Here is a 26,984-nt window from a genome sequence, read left to right as displayed (position 1 = left end):
CCACTATAAAACCTTTTAGTTTCTGCATGGATCCATTTTGATAAATACTCTTCATAACCTAATCTAAGTTTTGACACGTCTGACTTTCTGAAACATCTTTCATGTGGTGACATTGCTTCATACTTTACATCTGTTATAAAAAATTTATTCAGAAATATATGTTTGGCTTGCACTGGAAAGGAGTGTTAGTTATCGATCACATATAAAATTTTGTCTGTATGCCAAAAAGGAACTTTTTGTCTCACATATTCAGTCCTTTTCTGCTCCTTGCCCCCTACATGGCTTGTGGTAGATAGGATTTCTTATGACTTTCACTCAAAAACAGGGTACTTCTCACAGATACAGATACATTGAGGCCAAATTTGGAATAGATACAGCTAAAAGTCAACCTGTATAACTGAAAATCTGCAGCTCCTCCTGTGATTCCACAGGCATGCTTTTCTGATTACTGCTTTTCTTGACCTTCAGGAAGGTCATGTCTTGATTGTAGCTGTTTGAAAATCTTTTCATATTTAGATGATGCACTGAGATAATAAAAGCGGTGCTGCTTTTCAAGATAATCCAGCTTTAAACTGCTCTACAAGTTCATTTGATGGTGAATCTTTTCAGATTTATGTTTATTGATGTCAGAAAATGCTAAGAGGCTTAAGTTCAATTGATAATGTATAGCTACAATGTTTATGCAACTATATTAGATTGCAGCATTCTCTAATTACTCTTATTACATGCAAATTGAAAAAAGAATTGTACCAATGTTATTAGCTAAATGTTAATATATTAAGGTCCGGGCAATAACAAGTAGTTGGGATTTTTAGAAGGTTATTAAGAAAAGCTTACAATTATGTAAAAACAAAATCTGTGCTTTTTTTTTTTTTTTTTACATTAAATGTAAGTCAGTTATTTTTAAGGAGCACAGTTATGTTGTTAAGACAGCACCAATGTGTTTGAATAACACTTGTCTTTTGGGCCTAGTTTTTGTCTTTACAAGAGTCACTAAATATGTCAGCAAATTCTTCCCTTATGGAATTGTGGCTAAAATAATGTGGAAACAAGCTGGTGACACATAGAGCATTAATAGGATGAATGCTCAGAAAAATTAAGTTTGTTTGTGATGTCGCCAGGATATAATGTATTCCATCTTAACTCAATATCTAAATGCAAATAAGCCATTGTGAATGTCTGTTAAACATCTTTTAGGCATCAAATTTCTCAGAGGGTTAGAATGATGGGTTCATGAGCCCACAACAATTCCCTGCTTAATGATGACAGAAAAAAAGTGACATAAAAAATGTGAGTGCTTTGTTTACACTGATTTAGATGCAGGAAGAGAGTAAATTAAGTATGCACAGTTAAAGGAGTTACATGAGTTGCTACAACACTGTAGACTTCATTAACTTTGAGTAATAGTCTAATTTCTACAAGATGCGTGTTGATTCTGATGAGAATAAGTTGTTTTTGATAAAAACACAGAGTAAGTAATTGAAAGGAATGCTTATCCATATAATTCAACCTAAACTTTGGTGAACAGAGATGTCAAGCTGACTCAGCACTGGTTTGGTGACCTTGTAAGTAAAATGATTTTGAGAGGCTCTGTTTGAAAGTTAATCTTGAGAACAAGGTTGTATTCATGATACAGAACTGTAGCATTTATATTAAACTTGAGTATCAAGAAGGCCTAAAAGCTTAGTAGTGCTGTTTTTTATGAGGGGGTTCACATTTTTGGACACATGCTATGTGGTATCTCTGATTAAAAAAAAATCCCTGAAAAATGCAGTGACTACAACAGCTGTGTCTTTTTAAGAACATTTTAGAAGTGAAAGAGCACATATAACAACATAAGAATTTGCTGCAATACGTTTTTTTTTTTTTTTCAAATTTCCTCATAATCATTTGTTACCAAACACCAAAGCAGAAGAACAGATTTCAGAATCTTCTGTGACATTTTATATTGCAAAACAAATGGTTGTTATTTCCAAGACTTCCTATTAGACACATAGATGATGTCAGCATTTCCCCACCCTACTCCTTATTTCATTTTGCACTGTGTGTTTTATTTGTTTCTCTGCTTTAAAATATTCAATTCAGATGATTGCAGTTCAGTAAAAGCCCGTTAACCAGCCATCAATTGAATCAGGTGAAGCAGGAAGACACCTAAAACATGCAAGGCAGTGTCCCTTGAGCAACAGGGACACAGACATTTTTTATTTTATTTTTTGCTTGAGAAATGCTTTAAAATCAAACTGTCCGTGCATGTTGTGACAGTAATCTAAAAAAAATGTATGAATCCATATGCACATGCCCAATTGCCTGGAAATAAAACAAAAGAGAGAATTAATTAAGAAAAAAATGTATCAAAAGTACCATGATGTGGAAAAATATTCAAACTCCTTGACCTTTCTCACATATTTTGACACAATACAACCTTATTTTATGTGATAGGTTAAGATAAAGCATTAGTCATTAGTAATAATTAGTCAAGAGAAATTAATGTGTTGCCTTCAAAAAATAAGAGAATTTGTGATGTGTTCAGCCTGGAAGTCCTGGTTAAAGTTTGCCAAAAGCTGCCTAAATGCTGTTACAAAGTAAGATAATTGTTAGAGACTATGCTGCAAACCTGTCAAATGACAAAGTAATGTATTCTTCTCAGCAGACTGAATCAGGAGGTGTGATATTATGCTGGGTTTTCTTTCTATTTCTCTAAATAGACTGTCATCCTGTTTCTGTCTTTTTTCCTTTCTTTGCTTTTGCGCACACAACCCAGGCCAGTGGAGAATGACAACACCTTACGGATCAAAAACGAGAAGACGCGCTCGCTGTTGCTGTTTACCAATGTGACAGAGAAACATTTTGGCAACTACACTTGCTTTGCCTCAAACCGTCTGGGTTCCTCCAACGCCAGTATGCTGCTGTTTCGTAAGTTATCACACACATCTCACAAACCTAGGTGTGGAAGCGTATCGATTTTTTTTTTTTTTGTCAAATATGTTCACATTTATCTTTTGTGACTATCCGGAGTTAGACAGCACTGTCTGCTGCGAAAATATTCCAAATCTGTTTTTGCTCTGCACACTGCACAGCCTTCACTGAGCCTTTACACTCCCTCCTTCTTCCCATTTACGTTATTCTCCGCCCCATTAAAGCTTTGCTTGCCTATATTACAGCCTCTTTCTCTTTTTGTGCGCTCTCTCCCCTGCCATCGCTCGTCTGTTCACACACCCGCCTGTACACACAGACTGTCGCTCTGTTCTGTCCTGTTACCCAAGAAGTTGTCATTTCTCTCAGAGCCCAATTCACATTAACCGTCCCCAATGAGCGATTTCCTACCCTTCCATTTCCCATCACCCTCCCTTTAGTGCGTTTGGCATTACCATCTTAAGTGAGTCCTTCATCTATCCCTTTTCTTCTTCCATTCCTTTCCCCATTATCTCGTCCAGTCTCCCTTCAATGACTCACTCCTCTGCCAGACCCATACATCTTTCTGCTCTCTTTTTCACCGCCACAGTCACTTCTGTCAGCCTATCTCTCCATCATCTGTCCTTCTGCCTCCTTTTTCTTTCCTAATCTTCTCCTGCTATCATTAGAACACAACAAACCCACTTCTTTCCTCAACCAGCAATGGGCCATAATCTGAATCCTTTTGTGGATTTTTTGTTCACGTTTCGAGCCTCACTGTCTTTACCTCACCTGACTTAATTTGTCTGCTATTATACCTCTTTGTTCACCATTTTAAAGGTACCAAATGCAATATTTCAACATCAGCAACCCCTCAATGATGTCAAAATTGGCACATTATTGTAATTATTCTCTGTCGATGAGTCCATTACATAGACCAGTGGCAGTCGCTGCTTGCTTTCACTTTACACTCATATGCTACAGTATAAATCACCTGCTTATATCTCTGTAAACTGTAAAACAAGTGACAATATGAATACAAAGGGTTAATTAAGGGGTTTGCAGCTTAGCCTGTAAAGTGTTATCCACACCTCTGGTTCAAAAAACATGTTACTGCTGACTCGTGACATAAAAAATAATGACTTGTTTTTCTAGAGAAATACATCTACTAAACAGTGGCTTTGTGTGAAGACTCTTGGGGTTACAATAGATCCTTCATATTAAGCCTCAGACACAGAGAGCAAAAAAAAAATGTGTGAGATGTTATCATTTCATTTGTCTGCTCTGTTTTAACTTTTGTACTTAGTATTTTTAATGCTTGTTTAGTTATCGTAGATACCTCCTAAGCATTCATGTTCTCAATTGTTTCTTGAAAAGTCTAAATGAATAAAGATCTGAGTAATGCCACTTAAATAATATCACACCAGTGTGTTTGTTAAAAGTTCCTTTACCTACATGTAGCTATAGTCTGGTTATCAGTATCAAGATTTCCAAAATGCTAAATCCATGTCCATGAATTTAAAGTTTTTTATAGGATATACCAGAGAAAGTTCAGGAGTGTCCAAACTTTTCTCTGGCTGTAAGGAGCATAAAGTGTAGTCCTGGGTACATCCTCAAAAAACAAGTTCAAGGTGAGAAATGTTCTCCCTTCAGCATTCACTCACTACCAGTCTAATTTTCAAAAAGTAGATATTGCTCCAACTAAAAATCTGCCTGGTAGAAGAAGGAGAGTACAGACAAAGTCCCTTCATAATGAAGCATGGTAATTGAAGTGATTCACATTATAATTATTGCTTTTATGTAATGATTGAGCATATGGAGCACAGAGCTGTGTCTTTGTGGATGCACTCAACATTATTATTTTGGAAGAAATTTCTAATCTGTTAGATGATTTTCAAATATACCACAAACTTTTGTACCCTCCTGCCAAAACAGGTCATGATGACATTAAACATGTTAAGTTGAAGCACTCAGGAAAGAAAACTAATAAAAATATAAAACAAACTAAAACAGTAATCATGATTATATCATAAAATGTTTTAATGAGTTTCAAAACCATAACACAAATTATCACTACCCAAAACAACTGTTGAATAAACAAAGTGAGCCAAGCACATGAACAGAAAATAACAGTATTTAGGCTTCTACATACCTGTATTTTATAATTAAATTAGTAAAATAAAACAAAACTTTAAAGAATCTCCAGTCTTGGATTCATTAAAAAGTTGTACTCTATAGCACTCAAACTCTTCCAGAGTATCTTCAATCAGTCACAGTTTTCTTGACAATGAGAAATTACTGCCAATAAAAATACAACAAACATCAATCTGTTTTGAGGTGCAACAATATAACATAATAAACAATAATATTAGCCCTTGTCTACTTTTACCTATGGATAAATTTGATAGATGTTATTTTAAATTATAAGAAGTTTACAATTACACCAAGCCATCGAGAATAATCAAGAATCAATACCATCAAGAAAAGCTGGGTGATTAGCTTTGCAGTTTTTCTTTCCTCCTACTGAGCAAACCAGCAAAACAGTTTTTCAATGGTCAGCAGCTTGTTTTTTTTTGGATGGTGGTGTTTTTGCTCTATGTCAGAATCTGACTCAACATTGATCACATACTGTGAACTCAGACACCATCATTAACCTCTTCCGAACTGAAATGAAAATAATTTCTACATTAGATTGTGTGCAGTGCATTTAATTACTGAACACTTCTAAGGAGAATAGAATCAACTTGCTTATCCAAATGATGATTGCTGACCTAAACACCCAATTATTAAAAAAAGGAGGTTTGAACAGTTATGGTCTACTTATTAATCTGACAAAAGATTAAATGGACTGTTAAAATTTCAGCACAACTAGTCGGGTTTTTTTGGCACAATGATATAAATAAACATTGTTTAATTTGATGTTAATTTATTCTGAATCACACAGTGACATACATTCACAGGGAAAGAGCTGCACAGAACCAGATTTAGCTGCTGGCTAACATATAGATGTTTCCAAGGCTTACTTTCACATAAGCTGTTAGTGTCCCAATTTATGAGTAAAATCACTCATGAAAGGAAGATACAAAATTAGTTGTAAGTTTAACAATACAGACTGAAAAATGATGTTAATGAAAAATGAGATGTGACAAATAACAGTACACCAAGAAGAGTACAGGATATTTAAGTCTATCAGATGTTCATTTTGGGCAGACTAAGGTTGACGAGGTAAGATATAAGAAACTGATTTTAAAAGATTATGTTCTGTTAGCTTTGTGTACTGAAAATCTCTCTTGGATGCCATTTCTCTTCACTTACTCAAGTAAAATTGACATAAAAAGGGATCTATTATTTTTTTGGCCTCTGGAAAATTGCCCATTTCAAAAACCTCTTAATTGTTGACTCATAACTGATTGATTTTATGCTGTTACCTAGAAATCCCAGCTGAGCCCAGCCTGTTACCAAGCAACCCAAGTGGAGCTCAAGCATGTTTGCTCAGCTGGTTTTACCACTGTGTGCTGTACAATGCCTGCTGGAAACAACATGTGTTTTGTCTGGCAAGAGCCTCTGAATCAGCTCATTCTGAAAGGAGCTCTAAATAGACAGAACTGACGAGACTAAAATCTCATTATCTAAGAATTATTTTGTGCAAAAACTGCACAAAAACATATTTTGCATAGACCTAACCTGTTCAAGAAAGAATCAAGGTCACCTTTAGTCGAGACAAATAAGGCTAAATTGTTCTTTAGAAGTCGATCTTTGCCGCCACTTCTTAGAAGGCTCATCACTGTACAATATTTTCTCCTGGTTTTTGATAATAACACACTCTGACATTCCACAGAGTGATCACAGAGACCTAATTAATGTGTAGCTTTTTCAGATCTTCAGCTTCCTTTGTGTAGCAGTCAGTATTCTGGTCTTGGTGATCAGATTTAAACTTTAAACTCCTACGAAGGTTGTCAACAGCTAATTCATGATTGAATTATATATTCACAGAGTGTCAGGATGGCTTGGATACATTTCTCCCTCCAATAAAAAATTATTTTTGAAGATTTATTTTTTTTCTTTTTTTTTGTATTTACTCTGGTGGCCTTTGTCTGATGTGGCACGGTTATGGAGATGTTGACATGGTATAATACCTCACTGGGATAACTAAAATTGCCACAGAGCAATCAATGTCGTTATTTTTTTGACAGATGTCAAATGAATGTTGCTTGATGAGTTAAAATGACAAGCCTCATGTGTGCTTTCATGACGTGGAATTCAGCATGTTCAAATTATTAGATCAGGACATTAAGGTCACCTTTTTCATCTCATGTGTCTAACAAAGATGCATCAAAGTGAAATTAATGACTGCCGTGGCTTATCATGGTCATGAAATGTCATGTAGGTAAGCAACATGTAAAAATCATTAGGTCATTGGTATTAAGCTTTGTATGGGAGGAATTTGAGTGATGGATAGAATTGTCACTGTGTAACCTGCACTTGTCAACATATAGAATAAAATGTATGCAAACTGGCTATTTATAGCCAAACAATATAGAAATATATATATATAGAGAGAGATATCTATATATGTTTATATATATAGATATATATCTATATCTATAGATATAGATATAGATATATTTTTTTTCCATTACAATTACATGAAAATGTAGAAGTTCAATTGGTAAGCTTCAGCCAGTGACACATCCAAAAAGCATGGGTACTCGGTTTTATCATTTAATAAATCAGCACACAGTCAACAGCCAGAAAAATATGTTTTTACCATAAATCAGATTACAAATCGATATGAATTTAGTCATGTGTGAAAAATCTCAGAATCTTGATGTAAATTGTGATGGATGTAAGAGCTAGTGATCTTTAGGAACTCATGTTGGAAATGATAGCAAATTTACCTCTTTTTTTTTTCTTTCTCCCTCACCTGTCTCCCGGCCCTCTTTTCCAATCTCCTATTTCTCTATCCAGGACCAGGAGCCCTCCAGGGGCGAGGATCTGGTTTACATGCAGGGATGAGTGCCAGCCTGTGTGTTTGGGTTTCCCTCTCTGCTGTTCTTCTGATGAAAGTGTGAAGCTCTGTTTGCTGGAATCATCCTCAAACACCAAGCCCCATTTCTTCCTCTGCTCCCTCTGTCTCACTCTCTCCCCTCTCTCAAAGGAAGGAAAACGGAAATGAAATTCTTTAATTACGAACCCATCACTGTGAACAAAAAGAATATGCATTATTTCAGGAGCCATTGAATCACTGCATCAAACACGACTACTCCCTTGAAACTCCCTCCCCTGCACCTTCCGTTCAGTTATGAATTCAACTTAGTCACAATATCTCTTTCTTCTGTTTCTCTTTCACGCATACAATTTGTCCTTTTCGCCTTGCAGACTTGTCTGACTTGGTACTTTCCCTCGCCGCCTTTTGCTTTCCCCCATTACTCCCACTGAGGTCAAGCTGATAGAAAGTGTATATTAACGATGACGGCGACAAACAAGAAAATAGATAATCTAACAACTGTATGGTCATTTATGTAATATAAAACACAGACTATTGACTGACCTACAATGTTTGCCTTATGGAAATAATACATGGAATCACAATATTTTGGTGGGTATTTATGGAAATGATAGTTATAATGTGATACTGGCTGTCATGTGAAGTTTCACTCTATGATCACACACTTAAACCAAGTGCAGACACATGTATGTTTTTTTTGTATATTATTATTTTTATTTTACCAGTGTAGCAGTGAAGCTGCTATGAATGATGTCAAAATGTATTAAAAAAGGATGGGTGGTGATGGCGCCTGTCCTCTTTATGTAATTTGGGGAGGTTTATACTAAGTTTTCGCATGTAGCCCTCACTACCCAAACCTTTTTAAGTCCCTCCACCCTCCTCCTTGCCTCTCTGTTTAAAGTGCTTTGTCTAGTTGCCCTTCATATTGCTAGTGTTCTCAGCTGTGCGTCGATCCTGCCATTCATCGTCACCTGCTTTTCATCCCTCCACTGTAAATATGTGCAGCACAGAGGCCATGCTGGTGACTTCAGGTTGCCTCCATAAGATCTTCAGTAAGCCTCTACTACATTTAAGTCTTCTGAAGCAGCAAGAGACTGTCTATTGACAAATAATATCTTCTGTTTCAAAGCTGTTGCTGCTCCATCCTCTTTGTCGCTTGTTGATAGCATGTACTGGTTAGAGATGTTCCTGTTGTGAGTCCATACGCCCTCTCTCCCTCCCTGCACTGTGTCTGTTTTTTCTCTGCAAGGTTACCTGCTTTTACTGCGTTTACTTTTTGGTGTTAATACTACTACTACTACTGATGATGATGATAATGATGATGATGTTAATAAGTATTTGAATAACTACGAATAGTAATTCCATGTAAAGAGAAAAAAAAACAAACAAAATACGATGGTAATGAGTTGTGCGTGGGGAGAAAAAAATAGAAATGTTTTCTACTTTGCTCGCACACATTGAACAACTTCAATGAAGATAAAAAGAAAAACAGAACAAAAAAAGGTGTAAAGTTTTTGAAGTGATGTGGTCTATTTTGCCATGGCAAGCTTTTTAAAATCACATTTGAAACAGTTCGAGGGGGTCATTTCGATCGGGTCCTGAAGCGGTGGCTGGTGGTGTAATTTATAATTTGTAGCAGTTTATGTATTTGACTCTTTCTGTCATGCTTTTAACTGCATCAAACACACATTTACACCACATCTGTCCGCTTGTCATGGTGTGTCCTCTACCGACCATCTAGATAAATGATTTGGATCCATGTCGTTCTCTGGCTGTGGCTGTAAGTCAGTTCTTGTTCTGCCAGACCACAGGGAGATAAAGATGTAATTAGCCATTACCTGTGGCTGGCTGAGCGAAGGAGCCCGAGCTCCACCTGTCCTTTCCACCGCTCAGTTATGGCCCCCATAAATCAAGCTCAATCCTACCACTGACAGGAATCCTCTTCAAGGACAAATCTCACCTTGGTGCACCACTACTCTCTCTGGTGTGTGTACCTGTGACAAAAAACCCTGTACAGCACAAACAGCAAGAGGAAATCCCGTATTTCGTCATGCCTGCACCCATTTCTTGTGTTCAGCTCACACTCAGAGACTATATGCAAATTTGCCATAGCAAGTGCGCACCAAGGGATGAGTCTACCCCAGCTGAACCCTGACTACTACAACATGACAGGGGAATTACTCAATACTGAATCAAATGTGTGAATGTGTTTTCTTTGTATGTTTGTTTATTTGTTTATTTTGTTGTTTCTTTTTCAAATCAGCAATAACCCCTAATTTTACTGTGCAAGAGATTTCCATCATGGTCAAATCTGTGGTGTAATTTCCGAAATGATCTGCCATTAACAAGCTCTATCAAAAGTCTGTTGTTGTACTTTTACTGTGTACTTTCCTTGGAAATGATTGTGAAGCTCTGTTTAAATGGCCCTTAATCTAGGACACTATATGTCGTTTCCTCTGCGATGTATTTGGGTGTTAAAGAACACATATTGTGCATGCAACTACTTGCTCCCAAAACAATGATGGATTCCATTTCAAGCACAATAACAGGTCATTTGGTCTGTGAAACATTTATTGCCAGTATTTTTAATCTCTTACTGTCTTTTAGAAGATTTTTTTTTTTTTTTACAGTCACTTTCTGTCCTGCGTCAGCTTCCCACTGAGGGTTATCAGTGGCCCATAGCATCTGTCTGTACATAATCTGTTGTTGATAAAGATAAAAAAGAAGATAAAAAAAACTGTGGACAAGAAAACAACATACTGTCATGTTTGTCAGTGTGTGTTTGAAAATAGCATGTCTGTATTTGTGAATGGGTGGATTTTGAAAAAAAAAAAAAAAAAGAACTACCAAATTGTGTCTGTTATGTTCAAGTTTAATGGTGAAAGGTCTGAAAACAGGCTTAAAACTGAATTTAAGCATTTCAAGGTTTGAAATATTTCTCCCATTTCACCATAATACATTTTTATATGATATTAGGTTTTACAACTTGGAAACCTTACTTGAATTACTTTAGATTTCATAAATTTTTCTAGGCTCATTGATTCAGTTATTAGAGGCTGATATCTTGCAGGAGTGACATTTAGCGTCATGCTGACAGCATGCTTATAGGTGTGTTTATATTTTTGAGTTGGTTAGTTTGGATTTTTAATTAAAAATAATGGACACCTTTGTTTGTAGAAGCAGAAAATATGGGTCCTAGCCATATTTCTTCCCTTGCAAAACAAGGTTTGCAGGTCATTACAATGGTACCTGGGTTTGGTATCAGACTAAGAACTTTCAGAATGCTTTAGTGTAGTAAAACTGGGATTAAATCATTCTTCCAGCCTTCATGAAGGCAGTCATTATCTTGCAGCAGAATTCTCTAAATGGTATATTTCAGAGAAGACTGAAAAATCAAGGTGTGCCAACAGCACGTGCTAACAAATTATCAGAACAGTACTGGTTCTAATGGAGCAATTTCAATCTCAAACATTTTACAACAGCTAAATGTCATTCTTTACACCTTTACACTCCTGACATTTTTATTTTATTTAGTTATTCGCATAAGATCATTTGTGAGTTTCCTCCTTAGCCAATTTTTTTTGTTTATGTGTTAAGAGTGTTTCACCTTACAAGGTAACTGACTAACTAAAGGTAAAGTGACAAAGTATCAAAATTAGTAGTCAAACCAATGTAACATCTGATTTTATACCACAAGAAGTCATAAAAACTCTGGAAACAAAGTTGCTTTGCCAGCAGTCCATGCTATATGTCCAACCATTTAGCATGGACCGCTAATTTTATGCTTTCCAAAAATGGAAAGCATAAAATTAATTAATCTCCTTGGATCTTGCCTCTCTTGTTCATTACTGCCAAGCAAATGTTGTATTTTTTACTATTTCCACAAAATACTAATTGCTCAAACTCTCTTCATATAATCCAGTTTCAGATAAAACTGAAACCACCACTCTCCTTAAACTCCTGCTTCTCTCGGGGTTGCCACTCCTTCTATCAGAGATCCTCGTTTCCTCATTGCTAACCTCTTTTTTAATCTTTAGTATTAACTACTGAGCAACAGGTTGATAATGACAGGCCTCTTTGAAGCAATTTGACAATGTTATTATATATAATCAGGCACATATCTTTGCTCACAGCCAAACATGATTCACACTCTTATTATGGCATAAAGGCTGCAGAGACGGTTGTCAAGCTGGAAGAAGATGCCTGGGGTATAAAATTTAAGGGTAGATGAAGTTCCTGCCGAGGGAGCAACCAGCCGGATGATCCCGTGGGATGATATCCTGAGAATGCAAATCCAAAAGTTCATAGCTGGAGGGAGATGCAATGACACTCACCAGACAGTGAACCCTTCATTGTGAGAAGGAAGACAGACAAGCAATCAAATTGCATTTCCAAACTTCAGCGTCGTGGTCCCCCCCAGGGGAAGGTGTAGCACATTCTATTTATGCTTGCACCATGTAATATGAACATCATTAACATAGCCTTGATCACAAATGCAGTCTGGCCTATTTCCAGTGTGTAAATAACACTCCAAGTGGGGTGCAATGCGTTTACAGTGATATAAACAAGACGATTCTTCAGCCCCTAATTACATTCGGCGTACCCTGATGAGAAAGTGTTGATTGGCTCCTGTAGCTGAAGGTTATGATGATCTATTTCCAGAGTCATTCTAAATAAGGTGTTACAAAACTTCAGCCTGTTTACTGTTTGTAGCATTGTAGTGCATTTTAACAGCTGTATTTGTTTCACAATTGTTTCACATAAATGCTTGGTCAAAGAATATGAAATGAATAGATTTATTGGATCTTTATTTATGTTTAGCATATCAGTAATGTTGTATGAAGAGAATTGTAAAATATTCAGAGGAATGTGCTTTTAGAAGAGGATAGCATATTTAAATGCTTAATGGTGCAAATAAAATCAGTGTAGTAAAACAATAAATATAAAAATAAATCTGATAGAACATGAATATATCCATAATTTAATACAAGGTAGTGGGCTTACTGCATATCTCCTCTTTACAGCAGGTTTGCTGCTCAAAGCAAATTCTGGAATAGACTTTCAATCCTCAACACAATAGTTAATCAATATATTTGACTGAACAGCTTTGAAATAGAGCAATATCTCCCCAGCCTCAGAAACTGGATTGATCAAGTGTCCATAACCCAGCCTTAGAGCAGAGAGCATTATTCATCATGCCTGATACAAGACACCCCTAATTGCACATCGATTTTAGGCCCTTTTCTGAAACTATTTGGGCAAGCTGTAATGTCAGCTTGGTAAACTATGTACTCAGAAGCATGAGTCAAATCCAGGGAAATAAAGAATTAATCATTAGTTTTCCATTTCAAGTAAATGCAGTCTTGTATTTTTGTTGCTTGTTTTGGTACATAGCCTTTCTATAAAATTGCATGTGCTATTATGTCAATATAAGGATGACAACCACAAGAACAATAAATTATGTGTAACAGATTAGTTTCATTTGTGAGCTGCAGCATAGTCTCATAGCAACTAGAGGCAGTATACCAAAAGGATATGCTACACCAGCGTGATAATTGCATATGAATCAATATCATTATTCCAAATCCCCTGCTCATGTCCTTTACTGCAAAGCACGCCTAATTCCCATATATTATCCCAATCACCCATTGTTTACCAGCTATCCGGAGGCCCATTCCATTCTCATGGGCAAAGTCAGTGTTGCAAGTTTATTAAGACGCAATATAGTTTCATTACTGCAGCTAACGTGTGCCCCTGTATGCTGCCTGTTGGGTGTCAACAAGACGAGGAAAAACTGCAATGGATTGATGGATTGCATGGATTGGAGTGACAGGCAGGCAGAGATTCCTCTCTTAACAAAGACTTTGGGCCACAGAGCAGAAGCATTGGTCTAATTAACAGCATGCCACAGTCCACCAGCTGGGCGACGGCAACATTCAGGCAGGCAAAAGCAGGAATCTCGCCCACCACGTCTTTCTAGTCATTAAGTCGCCCACCTCGCATCTTCAACACAGAGAGAGCACCATTACTTGGCCTCTGTGAATAACCGTCCTACGCGTTGCATTTTCCTTGTCAATCAACCGATGAGTAAATATTGGTTGCAACACCAAGAACTAACAAAGACAAAAAAAAAAGAAGGTGGATGTCTGTTTGTTTTGGGGTTTTTTTCTCCACAACTCAGTCACAACTGGTATTTTTGTGCTGATTAATATTGCAGTCATGTTACAGAAAAGCAGTTATGTTGCAAACCAAGGTAAGCTGAAGTTACAGCTGCAGGGTAAAATGCTGGAATCTGGGATACATGAGAAGATAGTAAGAGGGCTGTGAGCCTCCGGACAGAAATTACTGCTTTGAATAGAAAGAGGAAAACGTCTTATTTGAAATCCGATAACAAATTTTACTTGAGGACTCCTGTTGTGTAAAATTGCTGGAATAAGCTGACTTAATGTTGAATGTAAAAACCCATCTCTCCATGTTTCTATTCTTTACCATCTGAATTAGTTTTTTGTGCAGACGATCTGAGAAAATGGTCCCCCACCCGCACCCCTTTTTTCTACAGGTTTGCCCACTTTTTTGCATTTTTTAGAGATGCATTGTGTGTAAACTAGCACAAGGACTGCAGTGATGCATGTTAAAGTGTGCATTAACCATTAATAATTCCAAGGGCCTTGTTTCTGAGCAGTATGTGTGCATCTGCGTGTTTGTGTTCTAAGCTCCACTGGGCAGGTTGTTTCATTCGTAACATACACCTGGTTTGCAGGTTCTTATTACATTCCTAAAGATGTTATCAATGTAAACAAACAAGACAAAATGAAAGGAACAAAACATTTGTTTTCCAACCTGAGAGTTGTTCTGTGCTGTAAAGTGATGATTGTATTTTTTTTATTTAGCTGCAAATTCTGTCTTTTTTACTTTTATTTCATTGCTGTTGGTATCTTTTTTCCTTTTTTTTTTTTTCAAAATCCACAAAGTGGAAAATGATATCAAGTGGAGGGAGACAAAAAATAAAACAATTTTGTTTTTAACAAAACCTATTCTGTGTGCTTTGTTGCTGGAAATGGGGCAGTGTAAGAGAATCAAAATGAGGTGAGGTCAGCTTGTTGCTTCTTCACCTCGGTCTTGGCTTTCTATTGTTATAAAAGGTCCTTGCTTTTGTAGTGTTAATGCATGATGTATTTATTTTTTTTCTTGGTTTGTTTGTTTTTTGCCTACATGAGGGTCTGACATATCTGTTCAAACAATACTCTTTAATTTTAGGCTCACATCAAATTGATAACCAACAGCCACACACTGTTTTGAGATAATTGATTGACACAATGTGCTGTCATTATTAATTTTTGATGAGAAAATTATGGCTGTCGCTTCATGTTTGGTGTTGATTTCACAATGGTTTCTTCACACAAGATGATTTTGCAGCCAAAAAAAAACATCCCTAAGGACAAACATTGATGTGCTGTCATCAACAACTTCTGCATATTAAATATAAGAAGACCACATAGGTAGACAATCACTTTGTCCACAAATTTTGTCCAGTTAATTAGGAAAGCACAAAAAAATTACTACACCTTTTGTGTAGTAAAGTATTTTTTATATTTTGTAAGCTGAAAAGATTGATGTCAAAAATGCAGAACATGATTGGTTATTTCTATCTTCAAGAGAAGTTTTATCTTTGAGGTGGAAATAAAATCTTAAAAATGTGATATTTTTGTATTACGTTCTCGTGAGCTGACGCGCCAAGTGTTTTGGATCTCTAAAAGGTTTCAACATCTAGATGCTCAACATTTTGCCTATTTTTGTTGTGAAAATAGTTCAAGATCAGTCGCACTGCATGTGGTTTGTTACCCATCTACATTTTCAGGAATGGTTTTAGGTTTGGACTTTAGGTATTTTATGTGATGAATATACTTTAATATGGTGTTCTGCCTAAAGGTTATTCTCCACCCCAATCTCAAGAGTATTACAGATTAAGTTTGTTTCTCACGCATAACATCTATCAGCCCTTTCACTAAACAGCACAGCTGTTTTTAAAGCAATAATATTAGTTCATCTCTGACAGCTTGGTGGGTATATCTCAACATAGTTAAATGTTCAATTCTCCCATGGAGACGAACATCCATTTAAGCTTTTTAACACTTAGTAAAGTGGTAAATTATTTAAGCAATGGGTGGAAAAGATTATGTAGCCTTTTATATTTTAATTATTCATGTTGGAGTGATAAAAATAATTAGTTTCAATTTGCAACAAAAATCTACTGTCCGGTCCAAATTGTGACAGAGTGGGGACAGAACTTCCTTATACTTTGTCCCCCGAAGTTTTTCCGAAAATGCAAATACAACTTTTAGAAGTAAGGTTGCACAGTGGTAACACTGCTGCCTTGCAGCAAGAAGGTCCTTGGTTTGAGTCCCAGCCTATTGTCTTTCTGCATGTCGTGCATGCACAATAGGCAATTTTTTCTGCTTGTTATGTATGTTAATAATTTTTGTGAGGGATATTTTTCTGTTTTTGTTTTCATTGCATACCATGCAGTATTTAATGAATACTTCATCCTGTTCAACTGTATCAGCTTCAGATTTCCATCCAGTTTAGATAATGGTAAACAAAAACAAAAACAAAAAAACTAACCGAAATAAGACATTTGCAGTCTTTAACAGTTTGTTTTTCAGGTTCACACCTTATTTACCTCCATTCATCTTCCAATCAACTGTGATCGACTTACCTGCCTGTGAAACACAAAATATCTCCTTAGAATGATGCTTTCATCGTGATGCGCTCATGTTTTCCTTTACAATGTTTCCCAAAGTAGGCCAAAAAGCTCATGTTTTCCTTTCATATGACCAGGCTACATTCTTTCATTCATGTCTGTGTTCCATAATGGCAAAATGGGAATTAAATGAGTTTTACTACAGACTCACTTGTCTGAGAGGTGGATTTCTGCAGCTCCTCCAGAGATACCATGTGCCTTCTATAATTGTTGTTGTTTTTAAATGGTAAGTTAGTTTAGAAACACATATGTTAAAGTGTAAAAGAGTTATTAACTTGAAGTACTGCACATATAAAACTGCAAATAATTCAGGTAGGAAATCACAGGAAACTCTTTGATAACCATTTAGTACACAAGAGATTCCTGTCGGATTTATGCAAATTAACAAGAAAGGTTATTGATATTTATTTTTTTTTTATTTTTTAAGAAATTTTTTCAGTCTACTAAATTCTCACATTTTTTATTCATTCTGACATTAAAAAAAGTTTAATATAACCATATTGGTTTATAACATACAGTATCACTTTTAAAAAACAAGAAAACTAGGTAATTCTGTCAGTCACCATTTGCACATTCAAACCTCAGTTTAAATGTGATAATAATGACCTGACTTTAAGTGCAAACTCAGATGTGTGTTCTGCAGAGATCATTTAACATCAAATCAAATTTGCTCATTAGGTTATTTTCCACATGGAAAAATTTCAGTGTACATTTAAATGGGTATGTGCATGTGTAGAGCGTGCTTGTTAACTATCTAAGGCAGGGGTGGGCAATTCCAACCCTCGAGGGCCGATCTCCTGCAACTTTTAGATGTCTTTCTACTTCAACACACCTGAGTCAAATAATGAGGTCATGAGCAGAACTCTGGAGAACTTGACTGCGTATAGGAGGTGATTCAGCTATTTGATTCAGCTGTGTTGGACCAGGGAAACGTCTAAGAGCTGCAGGAAACCGGTCCTGGAGGACCAGGATTGCCCACCCCTGATCTAAGGTCATCCAGACATTATGAATGTTTTACTGTTACAATATTAACAGTTAGACAATTTTCTAATTTTCTATTCCACTATTTTTGGTATTTTTGTGACAAGTCCCTTTCAGAATACAAGGTCATCCTTTTTAAATCAATGTAAAAAAAGAGTTTTCATGGACAATCATGTGATACGTCTGTTAAGCAAATCAAGTCCTAGAGGACAGCTTATTTATTGAAGTTGAAAGTAAGTTGCTTATGTTATTTTTCCACAGATGACAGAGGTTTTACTGTAGCTTGTGAGCACACTACATGTATTTAATGCTGTTGCACAAGTAAAAACTCACAAAATCAAAATCAAAATGAGACTTGAAAAAATATGAGTATACACAGGACTATGATGCAAGTGCTATGCAAAATAAAATGAAATAAAAACAACTTGTTTCTGGGTCATTCCAAGGATTAAAGATTTTGTTCTCTTAAAAAAGAAACAGGCGCTCCTTGGATCTAAACCCCTCTTGTCGAAAGGTGTCCTGACTAATCTGAGTCAAAAAAGCACTTTGCAGAATAATGATCAACGTTGCAATGCGGTTTATGTCAGCATGCAGGCAAACTGCATAATTGTCTTCCAAGACACTGACATATGTAGTTTTTTACTCCAACGGTCACTGAGATGCAAGTTTGTGCTGAGACATGACCTAATAATGAACCATCAGCGTTAACTACAGTGTGACTGGCAAAAAAAAAAAAAAAAAAGAATAAAAGCTGAGAGCATCAGAATTTAATGCTCAGCAAGGTTCAGATTTCACAGATTCAGAGAAACCATTTCAGTACTCAGAGCTGCAGGAAGGAATGACTGCAAGCATGATAAAACAAGCAAATCTATGTTTGCTTATGTAGCTAGACCCCTAATAAACAAGTCAGTCTGAATTGTCATGTTCAAAATGTTTTTTGTTTCTACCGGTGATTAGTTTTAAGTTTGTATTATGTTACTCTCTGTCTTTTATCTTATAATTTATGTTTCAGGACAATTTTGTCCTGAAATTGTTGGCATTGTTATAATTTAATGCAATAAGAATAGATAATGGTTCTGTTTGGGGGAAAAAAAATGTGATAGAAGTTAGTGAATTCAACCTTGCATAACCTTCTTTACTTTTCAGCAAGGTATATTTATATGAAGTTGGATCAATGGATTTTCTGCCATCCAGCTCAATTATTAAATTCTAAGTTATAGAGTCATGTGCCTCCTTCCTCTCCCACTCTAAATATCAATATGTTTGTATCAGACTTTATAAATTACACATTTTCACATTAACTTGGAACACGGCATGTTGGCAGATGCTGCTGAATTTTAAACATTTACCTTTATCTGAATAAAACTTTTTCTGTAATTAAAAACCTAAAGAAGCCCCAAATTTATTGTAAAGAACTCGAAATATGAGCCACCCTGTAATTTCACACAAAACCAAATGTTGGACATAAAGCAATTATATTTATACATTGAAGCTTAAAAATATTTCTGTAAATATTTGGTTTACAGACATTTTTTTAAGTTCTGAGATGCAAAGTTATTTCTCAAATTCTAATTTCAAAAACTTCAAATGTTGTTTTTAGGGGAAAAATATCTACTAACTTCTTTGGAAGCATAACTTGTCATTTTGAAGAGGTTAGAATTTTGGAGTATTTTTCTTGGATCTTGTTTGAACAGCTCTTTTTGTGCTGAAGTCTTGATGAGGGTTGTCACACAGTGATTCACCATACTTTGAGAAAACATTGTCCTGAATAACATGGCATTTGTTATTCATGTCTCCTCCTTATCAGAAAAAACTTTTCAGAAATTGCTGGAAGAATTAAGAGACTTGGTGAGACGTTAAAATCTAGTCATCTCAGCAACATGTCAGAGATATGTGAATCTGCTCCAGCCAAGAGATGTCCCATCAGAATGGTCCAGTCTGATGTGCTTTGCCTTGTGTGACTGACTGAAAATCCTTTGCTTGTTTGTGTCAATGTTGCTCCTTTCTGGGGGGGAGATTTTTTGCCCTCAACACTCCTGAGACTCTGAAACATTCCTGAGAAGAGACCATTGTATGACACACAGACTGTCACTTTTTCATCAACTGGGAAACCTCCCAAGAACCAACCCCGCAAGTAGTCCTCTTCTTTTATTCATTGTTACATTAATAGTGGTCCCTGGAGGCCTCATCCAAACAACCAAGTCAGTTGGACAGACACCTGTTGCCCCCTCTTGTTCCCCAGGGTAATCCAGGCCTTTCTAATTGAGGGTCCTCAAGGTCTACAGCCTAAGGCATCTTCAACATAAAGAAAAGGAGATGACATCCTGTCTGAATGCTGAAAGCTTGACACCAAGAAAAGAAGTTTTCCACAGGACACAAGGTGGAAAATTCTGTGTTGCTGTGCTGTCTGGGAACTGAAAAAGTGAGACCCTTTCACGCAAGGCTTCATGAAAGTCTGATGATGTCTGGATAATCAATAGAGTCAAGATGAATAATTGCTACATTAGACGTTCAACCTTTATTGTTATCAGTCTAAGTGGTTTAGTGGTTATGTTTTCTGTCCTTATATTTACAGAGTTTTGTAGAGAATTTATCTTATCCATTCTCCATGCTAAGTTCTTGATGTATGAGGTTGAAGAAGAGTCAGTGAGTTGAATTCATGAATTCCATTTATTAATACCAAAATACAGGTAGAAGTTAGCAGGACAAAATGGCAACAAGCAACAGTTGGTAACTTCATTTGTTAGCCTCTGTCTAAGCTATGGCCTGAAGAGGACTTACCCTGGTTTATCATTTCCTTTAACCCTAGCTTTGAGGGCTTTTCCCAACATGTCATTTCTTTTAGCTTTAGCTTTGCAACTAGCTAAAAGAGATAGAAGTAAAAATACAGAATTATTTATTACCAACAATTGACAAAAAGATTAATTTATAAACATATGTAAATTAATCTATATATTAAGTTTTCTGTATTCATTAGTTATATAGCAGTTTTGTTTGTACATTTTTTTTCCTACTAAGGAATGTAAGTGATTTTGCTTCTTCATCAAGGCTTGAAATAAGCAATATTTCTAAGTATTATAATTTAATCATAAATATCCATTAAAACTTGTTACTGGTTTGGCTGAACTTTAAATATTTCTGTTTTGTTACAAATCTACAAAACCTCATCACTAACTGTCTAAAATATATTTGAACTTTCTTATTTAATTAATCAGGTTGTAATTTAAAGTAGTCTATCAATTGCAATAAGTCATTAAAATTTTCTTTAAGCTGTAAGAATACTATTGCTGCAGAATGATTTTATTATTCCCAACTTTCACTGTGATATTTGTCTGGACCGACAGGATATATGACTTCTTTCCCAACAAGTAAACATGACAAATCCCAGTGTAACCCTTGTCAGTTTACTTTAGAAACACATTTAAAATAAAATTTTTCATTGTCAAAATACCTTTTGTAACACATTGTATTAATGGCTCTGTCTTTAGACCTGACACCAACACCCAAAGGACTGATGGTTAGACAGTACCCTCAATCTCTCACTGTCACAGTGGGCAAGATGGCAACCCTGTCCTGTCATTTCAACTTCAAGTCCCTTAAGTCTGGGGTTCAGTGGTTCAAAATGAAGCCTGGAAAGCAGCTCATCCCAAAGTCACTGAGGCGGATCTTTGTAGAGAAGAATCAAACCTCCTCTCTGGTGGTCACAGAGGTGACACCAGAGGATTGTGGGTGGTATTTCTTTGAGGTGAATGTCCTACAGAAAGACCCAAAGCTGGGAAATGGGACCAAGCTGCTCGTCTTGGGTGAGAAACAAATAGTCTTTTTCAGAAATGAACATGGGTGCAATTTATTAGGCTTGCCGTGTTTGGGAGATATTGCTGTGCTGGTAATTACGTCTCATTTGTATCCTCTGTGCACAAGAGCAACACAGTTTAGTGTGGTCCTTACGAGGCCCATGTATCACAGTGAAAAAAGGAACGGCCAGGCTCAATCTATAAAAATTCAAGTCGTGAAATTCCCTTTGAGTTCATCTTTTTGCCTGAGCAGTTTCATGACAGATCTAGAAATAATCACCCAGCACGATTCGCTGTGCCTTGTATTGATCTTGCCCCGGGAATTGAAACTCGCCAGAAAACAAGGCAGGGAGGGATGGCCAAATTATTATGTGGAAATCCTTCATGCGGAAGAAAAGCTTTCTTTTGATTTCCCCTGGATGTTGTCCCCACCGAATGGCCAACATGTTTTTACACGTTTTTATTGTTTTTTGGGGGGATTTTTTGTAATAATTTTTCTTGCTGTATTGTACTTTGGTTAGTTATATATATATATATATATATATATATATATATATATATATATATATATATATATATATATATATATATATATAATATATATATATATAAAGCCACAGATATTAAGACTCAAAAACTACTAGCCATGCATGGAGGATTCCACCCCAAATCCAGCACCCTGAGACTGTACAAGAGTCACAATGAAGGAGGCAGAGGACTAGTGAATGTGAGGACAAGCCCCTACATGGGATGTACCACCAGCAAATAACCGAAGTGGTTGATAAGATGTAGGTTGTGCAAGGAGGCCCCTGAGACAGTCCAGCACATAACAGCAGGGTGCAAGATACTTGCAGAAAAAGCTTACTTGGAACGACATAACCAAGTGGCAGGCATAGTGTACAGAAACATCTGTGCAGAATATGGACTGGAAACCCCAAGATCAAAGTGGGAAACACCCCCAAAGGTGGTGGAGAACGCCAGAGCTAAGATCCTGTGGGACTTCCAGATCCAGACAGACAGAATGGTAATGGCGAACCAACCAGACATTGTCGTAGTGGATAAACAACAGAGGAAAGCCCTTGTGGTAGATGTAGCAATACCAAGTGATTCCAACATCAGGAAAAAGGAGCACGAGAAACTGGAGAAATACCAGGGCCTCAGGGAAGAACTGGAGAGGGCCTGGAAGGTGAAGACCACAGTGGTGCCTGTGGTCATCGGGGCCCTCGGGGCAGTAACCCCCAAACTGGAGCAGTGGCTACAACAGATCCCAGGAACAACATCAGACATTTCAGTCCAGAAATGTGCAGTCCTTGGCACAGCCAAGATACTGCGCAGAACCCTCAAGGAATTTTTATATATATAAAAATCCCTTCTCACCCACCGCGGGTGGTTCTTATCCTCTGAGCTCGGGTCCTCTACCAGAGGCCTGGGAGCTTGAGGGTTCTGCGCAGTATCTTGGCTGTGCCAAGGACTGCACATTTCTGGATATATATATATATATATATATATATATATATATATATATATATATATATATATATATATATAATATATATTATATATATATATATATATATATAAATTTTGTTTCAGTCACTTTCTGAAAAGTAAAATATTTAGAAGTTTTTTTTTGTGTCATAGTGACAATATATATTTATGTATGGACATATATCCCTGTTGTTGTCAGTACTTGCTTTTCCATTTTTCTTACAAAAGTAACTGTCTCAGTTGGTTTGGATGGAAAGATTCTATAGACACAAACAAAACAAACCAGGCAAGTCTGCATAAATATTGTTATATCTAAAACTATCCTACTGCTGCTCTGGCTGGGCCTTTAATGTTTTTGTGCTGCTGGAAGCTGAACCTTTGTGATTCTAACCTCTAGCAGTTTTTCTAATAGGATCTACACATCAATTCAGGCTAGCTCTATTATTTCCTCTGAATTCCCCAAGCATGCTTGAGCATAAGAATGTTGTAGTTATGGTGATATGCAGTGTTAATTTTGCAGTTCTGCAATGATCCTAAATGTGAATGAATACTTCTGAAAGGCAGGTTAAGATTGAGTTTGTTCTCCTGCTTTGTGTCTCAGTAGAGTTCATAAAAGTCAAACTTGTTGCTATGTTATATAAATGTGTCAATCATTCTCACCATCTATTTTTTTATTTTTGCTATTTTAATTGGAGTTAGAATGGTCTACTTGTAATTAACTGTCACTGCATAAACCATTAGGTTGGTTTTATGCCCATCTCCCAATGTTTGCCCAACCTTCTGCTCCTAAACTCTATCTCTAGACTCCTCCTTGCACACAGGGCGATTAGTAGGCTCTCCTTTGCTTCACTGGAGGGTTCCCTCCAAGCAGACTTTCTATCACCTGGATGTTTCGAGGCACAGCAGCTGATATTTATCTCCTGTCAGATGCCTGTTGCACCCTCCCTGCCAACATTTCTGGAGGCAGCAAGCCTGAACCTCCTATTGGCAGAGCCCTGCTGTCTTCAGGCTTGTTGGTGAACTCCATCCCTTCACGCCAGTCAAAGTGCTTTGTGGTGACAGACAACCCATGTCTCAAAGTGTAGCTGTTGAGTTGTATTACCCTTCCCAGAAAGTAATCCCTGAATGCAGGGATAGCATGCACATGGGTGAAGTAACATCTTACTATGAACTTTGCTTTTTCTGCTTCCTACACACAGGGTAAGCGTTGCTGGAAAAGGAGCTATAAATGTGTTGCTTGTTGTTGAATTATTTTTACTCAGGTGCTTTTTTAAATTAGGCAATTTCTTTCAATTAAAATTAGTAAGTAGCATTACATTACACAGGATTATATATGCTACTCCCACCAGCAATTTATGCAACACATCATGTATTTTTTCATCTTAATATGACAGATTGCACTAAATATTATGATAGCTGCTGCTTGTTAGGAAAGCTGCCACCTGCATGAATCACGACTGCAAACCAGGAATCCAATAAAAGATGCTTCTGCATCACTTAATCAAATCAATCAATCAAATTTTATTTGTATAGCACATTTCAGCAAGGCATTTCAAAGTGCTTTACATCATAAACACAAGAACACAAAGTCATGCAACATATAATAGACAATACATTGTTACATATTACATTTCAAAAACATTAGCATAGTTACAGCAAAAGCAAAATGCAGAATGGATTTGTTTAGACTTCAAGAAACCCATAAAACAGAGGCTTTTTTATATTTTATTTGCTGAATATTTTAAAAAGTTCAGGTTTTTTGATATTGCATGTTGCATGTCCTGGCAAAAAGCACTATTATTTATTTCACAAAATTTTTAGCTTTTAAGACCCTAAAAAGCTTATTTGTTAACCATTATTACAGCAGGAGTTCAGTGTTTCTGCTGTTTGGTGAAATCTGATGGAAACAGATTTGACAGTTCTCCAATACACAGTTAATGAATCCAAGGAGTGTAAACCACAAAAGTTATTTGCTAAGATGCGGGCTGATCACAAAGTGCTGTGTCCAAGAGTGTTAATGAGAATCTGAGTGAAAGGAAATAACATTGGAAACATTTGACCTGGTCCAAAAAGACCATCAGATCTCTTCAGTTCACTTTAAACAGTCAGTCAATAAACTGGACTTTTAATGATCCCATAAAAAGGCAATTGCCCACTCTGCAAATCAACTCATTCTGCACTGAAGCAGAGTGGCTGGGTGACAAGACTTCACTAAAGCTGCTTGATCTATTCATGGACTGATTAGTCAGAGGCATCGGGTTGTCTGAAATACAACATAGCTGGGCAAGTTAATGATTTTTCCCAGTCAGTGCTTAGAACTCCCAGCGAGGAGAGGAACATTTTTGCGCCTAATCCAGTTTAGTCTCCTTTAGATTTTTGTATCGGTATCAATAAATCGATGAAACAGACAAGTCAATGCTGTGATTTTCTTGTTCTAGATTCCAGATGCCCCACCAAATTAGTTGATTGCACATTGGAATATAAAATTGTGCTTCCTCTGATGGCTGACATATTTACTAGAAATCACAAAGAATCCTAGATAGCTTTTGAAGAATGTTGTTCAATTGGCTCAGTGTTGTTTTTCACAGCAGTCAATGATGTTCAGGTACAAGGACAGTGATGATGGTCATGTGAGGACAGTGTTTCTCTGCCTTTGGCAAACACAAACGCACATGCTTGTAGTGACATCGTCTCCCAAGGGTGTTTTTCTTATTGTCTTATCACTGTCACTTATCACCCAGGGTTAGGAAAAAGTCAACACTGATGGGAAAACCAATGACTGTCTTACAGGAACTACATATTCAAAAGGCGCTGCTTGGATTCTGAGTGTTTTTTCTCAGCAAACCAACCTTTGACAAACAAGTTCATCTAAATTCAAGTTAAGATCCAACACAGGACAAACATGATTCGTCTCTAGTCAGAAAGTAACCTGTACTGTTCAAAAGAATGATTATAAAAGATAATCTTCAATGACTTTTGAAAATTCTTTCATCAAGACAGACTTCAAACTTTCCCTGTAGGATTAAATAAATACATGCATTTATTTATTTTAATGGGTTTTAACGTGACAGTGCTACGTTTTATAAGCTTTTTGGGCTTAAAGTGGGCATTTAAACACTGTAAAAAAAAACATTATTGAACTTATTTGTATTATGATTAGTTTAGCCTAAGAACAGTGCCAAATTAACACAGAAACATCCTCATAATAAGTACAAATGTACATAAAGATTCACAATTGTCATATTTTTATCAATTTGTTACACTTCATGTCACTTCTCCCTTACAATACTATGCTAGTTAGTGAAGTTTGAGATTATTTTTCCTTGCATTAGTGGCTGGTAGGCTGCTCATGTTAGTCACTCTCCAGCGTTTATGAGTCAAAATGCACAATTTCATCATCCACCTGTCAAGCAGATACAGTGATTAGCTCAACCTCCATACTGTTCTAATCCTCACCAAACAGGATTACTGCCTATGCCAACATTTTGCTCATGTCAGAGAATTGTTTCTATTTGGAACATGTGGTGGATCTGTTGATTCACATGTTGTGTGATCTATAAATATAACTCTGACCACAAAAAAAGAAGAGCTAGTGCCAGAGAATGTGAACACAATACGGAGAACCATCTACAGGCAGATTAGTGACGTCAAACACAGGCTGTTTTATCAACTTAGAAGAGTTTTGAGTGAATGCATTAATCATTGTTTTCTCTGAATTCATAAATAGAAAAATACACAAGTAGCGTGCATTTGATGTGGCTGATCTGATGGAGATGCAGTGGGAACAATCAGCTTTCATGCTTGTGCTTCTTTAAAACCAAATACTCTTTATCGCTACTTCCTCATGCACTCACATACAGTGGCTTTCTTTCCTGCTCTTGTTTATTGAATGGTTATCAATTATTCAAATTATTATGTGATTCATATATGGAAATTCTGTTTACACAGGAACCTGTTTTCTTCCTCTTCTCATCAAGTTTGGTTTTCTCTCAATCTCTCTCTCATGCACACACACCAGCTTTTCATGGCTGATGTTTTTACAAAACACTCTGAGTCATGA

At 36.6% G+C, this 26,984-nt stretch overlaps 1 protein-coding gene across 1 annotated transcript in view; it reads left to right on the top strand.

Moving 5' to 3' along the window:
* The window catches only part of iglon5 (IgLON family member 5), a 138,822-nt gene extending 123,892 nt beyond the window's left edge, over positions 1–14,930 (top strand). Inside the window, exons 7-8 of the mRNA XM_055047146.1 lie at positions 2,762–2,913; positions 7,861–14,930. Coding sequence (XP_054903121.1) covers positions 2,762–2,913; positions 7,861–7,964 — 256 coding nt within the window. The 3' untranslated portion in view covers positions 7,965–14,930. The remainder of the gene's footprint in view (positions 1–2,761; positions 2,914–7,860) is intronic.
* The last annotated feature ends 12,054 nt before the right edge of the window (positions 14,931–26,984 follow it).

The sequence above is a fragment of the Poeciliopsis prolifica genome, unplaced genomic scaffold, assembly GCF_027474105.1.
Source record: "Poeciliopsis prolifica strain line A6 unplaced genomic scaffold, Auburn_PproV2 SCAFFOLD025, whole genome shotgun sequence".
Lineage (NCBI taxonomy): Eukaryota > Metazoa > Chordata > Actinopteri > Cyprinodontiformes > Poeciliidae > Poeciliopsis > Poeciliopsis prolifica.
The sequence above is the reverse complement of the archived record's forward strand: the minus strand, read 5'-3'. Positions and strand labels throughout refer to the sequence as shown.